Source organism: Mandrillus leucophaeus, unplaced genomic scaffold (genome assembly GCF_000951045.1).
Source record: "Mandrillus leucophaeus isolate KB7577 unplaced genomic scaffold, Mleu.le_1.0 Scaffold112, whole genome shotgun sequence".
NCBI classification, from domain to species: Eukaryota; Metazoa; Chordata; class Mammalia; order Primates; family Cercopithecidae; genus Mandrillus; species Mandrillus leucophaeus.
Window position 1 is genome coordinate 69955 of NW_012099432.1, and position 8627 is coordinate 78581.

The 8627-nt window shown below is 51.1% G+C and overlaps 1 protein-coding gene and 1 pseudogene across 3 annotated transcripts; one reads left to right on the forward strand and one right to left on the reverse strand.

Annotated features, from left to right (window-relative positions):
- Window positions 1-2899: 2899 nt before the first annotated feature.
- On the reverse strand, window positions 2900-3224 carry LOC105549614 (annotated as a pseudogene). Its single transcript, XR_001007577.1, has one exon. The product of XR_001007577.1 is annotated as an NADH dehydrogenase [ubiquinone] 1 alpha subcomplex subunit 3 pseudogene (transcript).
- Window positions 3225-5431: 2207 nt separating this feature from the next.
- UBL5 (ubiquitin-like 5) lies at window positions 5432-7967 on the forward strand. 2 transcript variants are annotated; one of them, XM_011994238.1, is made up of 5 exons: window positions 5432-5532; window positions 5870-5936; window positions 6114-6197; window positions 6360-6397; window positions 7813-7967. In XM_011994238.1, exons 2-5 carry the CDS (start codon window positions 5881-5883, stop codon window positions 7854-7856), a joined length of 222 nt encoding a protein of 73 aa, XP_011849628.1. In that variant the 5' UTR covers window positions 5432-5532; window positions 5870-5880; the 3' UTR covers window positions 7857-7967. The 2 variants fall into 2 exon arrangements, with proteins under 2 accessions (XP_011849628.1, XP_011849638.1); XM_011994248.1 differs by having other exon boundaries at window positions 5441-5612.
- The last annotated feature ends 660 nt before the right edge of the window (window positions 7968-8627 follow it).

Here is an 8627-nt window from a genome sequence, read left to right on the forward strand (position 1 = left end):
AAATGGGGTTTCACCATGTTGGTCAGGCTGGTTTTGAACTCCTGACCTCAGGTGATAGGTGATCTGCCCGCCTCGGCCTCCCAAAGTAGTGGGATTACAGGCGTGAGCCACTGTGCCCGACCTTTTTTTTCTTTTTTTGAGATAGAGTCCCAGGCTGTCCCCCAGGCTGGAGTGTAGTGGTGTGATCTCGCTCACTGCAACCTCCATCTCCCAAGTTCATGTGATTCTTGTGCCTCAACCTCCCAGGTAGCTGAAACTACAGACGTGTGCCACCACACCTGGCTAATTTTTTAATTTTTAGTAGAGACGGGGTTTTGCAATGTTGCCCAAGCTGGTCTCGAACTCCTCACCTCAGGTGATCTACCACCTTGGTCTCCCAGTGCTGGGATTGCAGGTGTGATGTAATGGCACCTGGCCCCATTTTCCTCTTCCCTCAGCAGTACTCCTCATCCCTTTCCCAACTCCTCGCCCCACAGCTCAGCACCAAGACCCTGTGCTTGGCGGATCTTTGAATCCAGCACTGAGAAATTAGAACATTTTGAAAAAGCAAACATTTCCTTTTCCACCCCCGGTGATTACAAAAGTAACATATGTTCAGTGTCAGAAATCTGGAAAAACACCACGAAGTGGGAAAATTAGGCCGGGTGTGGTCGCTCATGCCTGTAATTCCAGCACTTTGGGAGGGTCACTTGAGGCCAGGAGTTTGAGACCAGCCCGGGCAACATAGTGAGACAGTGTCCCTCCAAAAAGTAAAAAAATCAGCCAGGCATGGTGGTGCACACCTGAAGTCCCAGGAGGTGAGTCCTCTGGAGTCCAGGAATTCGAGGCTGCAGTGAGCTATAATTGTGCCATGCACTCCAGCCTGGGTGACAGAGCAAGACACTGTCTCAAAAAAAAATTTTAAAAAAAAAAGAAGGGAGAATGAGACTCTCAGTAATCCTACCATGCTACCATGCAGTGGTAACTATAGTCAATGCTTGCGTGACCCAGTATTTCTTTGTTTTCTTTTTGTTTGTTTTTGAGATGGAGTCTTGCACTATTACCCAGGCTGGATCTTGGCTCACTGCAAACTCCACCTCCCAGGTTCATGCCATTCTCCTGCCTCAGCCTCCCTTCCTGGGACTACAGGCGCCTGCCACCACACATGGCTACTTTTTTTGTACTTTTAGTACAGACGGGGTTTCACTGTATTAGCCAGGATGGTCTTGATCTCCTGACCTCATCATCCACCCACCTCGGCCTCCCAAAGTGCTGGGATTACAGGCATGAGCCACCGCACCCGGCCCAGTATTTGTTTTCAAACAGAGTTTCACTTTGTTGCCCAGGCTGGAGTGCAGTGGCACGATCTCCGCTTACTGCAACCTCTGCCTCGCAGGTTCAAGTGATTCTCCTGCCTCAGCCTCCTGACTAGCTGGGATTACAGACACCCACCACATTTTTGTAGTTTTAGTAGAGATGGGGTTTTGCCAATTGGCCAGGCTGGTCTCAAACTCCTGACCTGAAGTGATCCACCTGCCTTGACCTCCCAAAGTGTTGGGATTATAGGTGTGAGTCACTGTGCCTGGCCGTGACCCAGGATTTCTAAGAGAATGCAAATATGTGCTGCTTCTAAACTTCCTCAGGCACCTCAGCCCCCTCAGCTCACTTTTGACCTTCCAATCTGTTTTGTCCTGGCTGGAGTCTCCCCAAAAGCAGAGGCAGGGGAGTTCCCACAAAGGAATGCCCTAAATCATCCCAAGATGGGACCAGTGGGGATTTCAAGAAAACACCAATTACCAGAGCAATCAGTCCAAAGCATTTATTAGGGAAACTTAGAGTACTCCAACAATCATCAAGACAGGAAAGAAAAGGGTGTTCTACCGAGGTACAGCTGCAGCTAGGGGTCAGGAAATGGAGTTCAGATGCACAAGTCAGCATGTCTGGTTTCCATTTGAGTAATGGGCCACCTGCTGGTCTGGCAGGTGTCAGCTTGACCAAAACAGGATTGTAGATTCTTTCCCTGGGATGGGGCGTTCCACAACTTTGGTTTTATATTTAGATTTTCTTTTTTTGGTTTGGTTTCGTTTGGAGACGGGAGTCTCACTGTGTCTCCCAGGCCGGAGTGTAGTGGCATGACCTCAGCTCACTGCAACCTCTGCCCCCTGGGTTCAAGAGAACTCTCCTGCCTCAGCCTCCCAAGTAGCTGGGACTACAGATGCATGCCGCCATACCTGGCTAATTTTTTTGTATTTTAGTAGAGACGGGGTTTCACCGTGTTGCCCAGGCTGGTCTCCAACTCCTGAACTCATGCAATCCGCCTGCCTTGGCCTCCCAAAGTGCTAGGATTACAGGCGTGAGCCACCACGCCTGGCCTATATTTAGATTTTCAAGGCCAGTTTCTGGAATTTTTAAGCAAAGTACACACGTTAAACATTATGAGACCTTAGAATAGAAAAACAGAAGAGAGGCTGGGCATGGTGGTTCATGCCTGTAATCCCAGCACTTTGGGAGGCCAAGGCCAGCGCATCACCTGAGGTCGGGAGTTCGAGACCAGTCTGACCAACATGGAGAAACCCCGTCACCACTAAAAATACAAAATTAGCTAGGCGTGGTGGTGCATGCCTGTAATCCGGGGAGTTTCTCTTGTTGCCCAGGCTGGAGTGCAATGGCACTATCTCGACTCACCGCAACCTCCACCTCTCTGGTTCATGCAATTCTTCTGCCTCAGCCTCCCGAGTAGGTGGGATCACAGGCATGCATCACCACGCCGGGCTAATTTTGGATTTTTAGCTGAGATGGGGTTTCTCCATGTTGGTCAGGCAGGTCTTGAACTCCTGGCCTCAGGTGATCTGCCCACCTCAGCCTACCAAAGTGCCAGAAACAGGCTTGAGCTACCACGCTGGCATTGGAGAATTCTTTTTTTTTTTTGGTTTTCACATTTTTATTGGGAGCCGTGGGAGGGGCCGCCTCTGTCAGTGAAGGTGCTCACAGTTTCTTCAGCCGCTCCAGGCTGGGGCCCTGAGGATCCTGGGGGTGGCTGGGCACGTCCGGCATGTTCTCATCATCACGGATGGGCACTGGGTAGTTGTAGGGCGTGGCCTCATTGATCATGATGGAGTACTTGAAGTAGGGGCTGAATGACGGCATAATTATAGCGAGGCCCCCGATGACAAAGGACGCGACCAGCACTGGCTCCTTGTCCCAGGCATTCTTGAGGAAGGCGCTGAGCCTCGCAGCCATCTTGGTCTCCGGCATTGGAGAATTCTTAAACCATTGTAGCAGTATAGTTCAACAATAGTAAAAGGTGGTTTTAGTCTCTGGATCCTGCCATTCAAAAGCAAATGATAGGCCGGGCATGGTGGCTCACGCCTGTAATCCCAGCATTTTGGGAGGTTGAGGTGGGCGGATCACTTGAGGTCAGCAGTTCGAGACCAGCCTGGACAACATGGTGAAACCCTGTCTTTACTAAAAATACAAAAAATAGCTAGGCGTGCTGGTGCGTGCCTGTAATTCCAGCTACTCAGGAGGCTGAAGCAAGAGAATCGCTTGAACAAGGGAGGCAGAGGTTGCAGTGAGCTGAGTTTGTTCCACTGCACTCCAGCCTGGGCAACAGAGCAAGACTCTGTCTCAAAAAAAAGAATTGAGACACAGCCTCACTCTGTTACCCAGGATGGAGTGCAGTGGCGTGATCTCAGCTCACTGCAACCTCCGCCTCCAGTGTTCAAGCGATTCTCCTGCCTCGGTCTCCCAAGTAGCTGGGATTATAGGTGCCCGCCACCACACCTGGCTAAATTTTTTTTTTTTTTTTTTAGTAGAGACGGAGTTTCACCATGTTGGCCAGGCTAGTCTCGAACTCCTGACCTCGTGATCTGCCCACCTCGGCCTCCCAAAGTGCTGGGATTACAGGCATGTCCTTAACCTTGTCTACATAAACCTGTCAATTGATTGAGACCTGTCTCAGATACTTTTTGGCTTACAAATTGACTGAATTGAGGAAGGAAGGCCCTTGTCCCACCAGCCCTCGCAAACCTGGAATGTGGTACGGAGTGCTCCCCAAAGATATAGATGCAGGAGACTGTGCAATTGTCCAAAGTTTCCAGTTACCTTGCAGGCATTTAAGGTTGGTGACTGACAGTGAGGCAGGAGAACAAGGAAAATGAAGCAGAGGAAGAGCAAAGGGAATTAAACGTTGGATAAAGGGCAAAATAAGTAAAACCAGAGAGCAGAAGCAAGGTGAAGGGGCGGGTGAGCAAGAAGCAAGATAAATGGCAGAAGCTGAGGAGACAAAACAAAAGGAAGATTAAAAACTGAGTAAAAATCCCATGGCCGGGGAAATCAGGACCAAACCAGTAAAGAACAGCTCTTTAGGCATAAGCATGCGCATTAAAGACAAAAAGTATCCTTAACATAAGGATAACCAGCTCATTAGCGCTCATGCATATGGACGGCATATCATGCAGGTACTTAAAATTATGGAATGAAGACGGCCCTCAAGCGCACAGGGGCCAAAGTAACTAAGCCACACACCTATCATTCAAAAAGGTAGACACTGGCTACACATTAGGCAGCCTTGGGAAAAGAAGAAAAGCCTGGCCAACATGGTGAAACATCATCTCCACAAAAACTACAAAAATTAGCCGGGCGTGGTGGCGGGCGCCTGTAATCCCAGCTACTCGGGAGGCGAAAGCTGCAGTGAGCCGAGACCGCACCATTGCACTCCAGTCTGGGCAACACAGCGAGACTACGTCGGGAAAAAAAAAAAAGACCCAAACTACACCAAGCTAGGGCTGATCTTATCTCGCAGAGGTCAGTCCGCTCTCCCCTCCGAGAGTGGAATACTGTGCTTAATAAACTTGCTGCTTTGCTATCTCTGTGTGACTCGTTCAAATTTTTGTTCGGGGCACCAAGAGCCTGGAACTGTGCGGTAACAGCAGCTATCGGGCAGCGTAGAGTCTAGTCCAGGATCCAGCTTCGCCTATTGACTGGAGTCCGCATCCCGGGGGAATGCGATGGCCAGAGGGCAGAGGTGAGCAAAATGCTCACGAGGCCCAGCCCTGAATGAACCCAGGGGGTCAGAAGGGATGACTGCAGAATTCGCTCCCCCCTACCCGCTCCGCCCTCGCTCCTAGTAGCCGCAGAAAGAGGCTTCGGGCCCCCACTCCCGGGACCCTCTGGTGTCCCACCATGTGACAGAGTCTCCCTGCAACAATGACTTCAAAAGAGCTGGGGCCAGCGCCGGACCTCTGGCTCTCGCTCCACGCCCTTTCCCCGGCCCCACACCCGCCGAGACCCCCCTCTCTACCCCGCGCGCCTACCGCAGGCGTCCCCCTGCCAAGCCTTGGGACACGGAAACCCGTACTTGTGAACCGCAAACACACAACAGACTGCAAACCCGGAAAAACCTGAGCCAGTGTTGACCACACCGCCTGGCTAGGGGCGGGACTTCCGGCTCCGCATTTTTACTTCCGCTTCCGGTTCCCAGCGTCAACTGCTGCCGGAGTTCTGCGCTCGGGTGAGGAGCTAGTGGCGTCGGCAGGTTCGAGGCGATTCGAGGTGAGGGGGTCAAGCGGAGAGGCTCGGAGTTGGGGAAAGCTGTCGCGACCCAGCCACCCAGGGTCTGGGGTCGGTGGGAGGTGAGGCCAGGGAGTTTTGTGTCAGGGCATTCAGGCGTCGAGAAGGGGCGGATGCGCGGCTGCCTGGGGTTCGCGGCCCTGGGACAGGGGACTTGGCCTGGGAGTATTCGAGTGCGGGGGGTTGGGGGCAGAACGGAAGGCTCAGTAACCGGGAATTTTAGGGCCTGGGACTGGGAGACTTGTAGGCTGGGGCTTCTGGGTCTGGGAGACGCCCGAAGCTCTGATTTTGCTACTTCCCACCCCACTGCTCTGTGTAGCTCCAGCTAGGATGATCGAGGTTGTTTGCAACGACCGGCTGGGGAAGAAGGTCCGCGTTAAATGCAAGTATCCACTGGCAGCCGAGAGGCAGTGGCGTGAGGCAGGCAACTCAATCTGTTGTCGGATGGTTTTAGTTAAACCCGGGAGAGGGGGCGGATGGGGTCCTGGCAGATGATATTCAGCCCTGGAATGTCCTCTTGCTCGTTCTACCGCTCCCATTTGCCTTAACTCCTCTGCGCCCAGCACGGATGATACTATCGGGGACCTTAAGAAGCTGATTGCAGCCCAAACTGGCACCCGTTGGAACAAGATTGTCCTGAAGAAGTGGTGAGTGCAGTAGTAGAGCCACTGGGTGGACTGGACTAGGCCGGAAGGTTTTGGTTTGGGGGAGCGCTGCAAGCAGCCCTTTGCTTAGGCTGGGCTACCTCATTCAGCCTCCAGGCTGAAGAGCCTACTTAGCCTTATCTCTGAAATGTCTCTTTTCCTTAGGTACACGATTTTTAAGGACCACGTGTCTCTGGGGGACTGTATCCTTTGTGTGACTTCTTGAGGAAGCATCTACATACCCAGCCTCGGTTATCTTCGTTCAAAACTAAAGTCTGCATGAGATAATGTTTATTAAGTGTTTAACTTAGTACGTGGCACATGGTGAGCACTTAGAAAGTGGGAGCCAGGCTGGGCGCGGTGGCTCACGCCTGTAATCCCGGCACTTTGGGAGGCCGAGATAGGCGGATCACAAGGTGAGGAGATCGAGACCATCCTGGCTAACACGGTGAAACCCCGTCTCTACTAAAAAATACAAAAAAATTAGCCGGGCATAGTGGCGGGCGCCTGTAGTCCCAGCTGCTCGGGAGGCTGAGGCAGGAGAATGGCATGAACCGGGGAGGCGGAGCTTGCCGTGAACCGACATCCTGCCACTGCACTCCATCCTAGGCAACAGAGCGAAGACTGTCTCAAAAAAAAAAAGAAGAAGAAGAAGAACATGGGAGCTATGTAATTATTTGGTTGGGGAAGAGGGTAGTTGGTGAAAGTTTGACTTCAAGTTCAAAATATTTATTACTGACCTCCACCTAAGTGCTGGACAGTAGGTCAGGGTGGGGTGAGACTCAGGTATATCTGTTGTGCAGAAGGAACAGAAGCTTTTTGAATTTTTATTTTATTTATTTTTTTGAGACAGTCTCGCTCTGTCGCCCAGGCTGGAGTGCAGTGGCGCGGTCTTGGTCCACTGCAACCTCCACCTCCCAGGTTCAAGCAGTTCTGCCTCAGCCTCCCAAGAAGCTGGGATTACAGGCGTGTGCCACCACTCCTTGCTAGTTTTTGTATTTTTAGTAGAGATGGGGTTCTGCCACATTTTCCAGGCTAGTCTCGAACTCCTGGCCTCAAGTGATCCTCCCGCCTCGGCCTCCCAAAGTGCTGGGATTATAGCCATGAGCCACTACACTTGGCCTAGAAGGAACATAAACTTTTTTTTTTTTTGAGATGGAGTTTTGCTGTTGTTGCCCAGGCTGGAGTACAGTGGCACAATCTTGGCTCACTGCAGCCTCTACCTCCTGGGTTTAAGCGATTCTCCTGTCTCAGCCTTCCAAGTAGCTGGGATTACAGGTGCCCACCACCACGCCCAGCTAACATTTTTGTATTTTTAGTAGAGATGGGTTTTCACTGTTTAAACATCACGGTGTTGGCCAGGCTGGTCTCAAACTCCTGACATCAAGTGATCCACCTGCTTCAGCTTCCCAAAGTGCTGGGATTACAGGCGTGAGCCACTGCACCCGGCCAGAAATTTTTTGGTAAAGTTTCAGTTCTCTCCAAATAAAAATGGCCTGGTCCAAAATGGGCTTCCTTAGCCCTGAACTGAGACCTCAGGCCACCCTGACCCAGCTGTGAATGGATGGAGGGGGGGGATGGAAGTCAGAGTCAGGATTCCTTAACACCTTTCCTTCAGATGAAATCCACGATGGGATGAACCTGGAGCTTTATTACCAATAGATGAGAATCCTCATCTTCCTGCTGCCCCGCTCTCCTTTCCCATCCTCATCCCCCACACTGGGATAGATGCTTGTTTGTAAAAACTCACCTTAATAAAGACTTAGATGTTGCTTTGTTGCTGTCTCTTTGCATGAGAGCGGTCTAGTGATGGATGGATTGGTCGCTGTTTGGTCTTCACTGCACCATCAATATGTACCTGCTGAAATAAGAGCTCCAGATCAACTGGATCCATGAGGGCAGAGTAGACCAGCAGGCTGGGAGTCTGTGTAGGAGCTCAGAGAGAGCTCTGGGGTTTGCTGTGGGTGTCTGAAGGTCAAGAGACGCTGGGATTATTGTCACCCTAATAGACCAAAGAGCCTCCAGGTAATGACAGTAGATGGAATTGTTAGGAATTAAGATTCTGAAATCACACAGACCTGAGGAGGTATAGATGAGTTTAAAGCATGTTTAAACATCCACAGTTCCTGGCACCATTTTTTTTTTTTTAAGACAGGGTCTTGCTCTTTCACCCAGGCTGGAATGCAGTGGTGCGATCATAGTCCACTGCAGCCCTGAAGTGGACTCACACAGTCCTCCTGCATCAGCCTCCCAAGTAGCTGGGCGGTGTGTACCACCATGCCTGCTAAAATTTTTTTATTTTTATTTTTTTTTTGAGACAGAGTCTCGCTCTATCACCCAGGCTGGAGTGCGGTGCAACCTCTGCCTCCTGGATTCAAGCAATTCTGCCTCACCTGAGTGCTGGGATTACATACCATGTAAAATGTTTTGTAG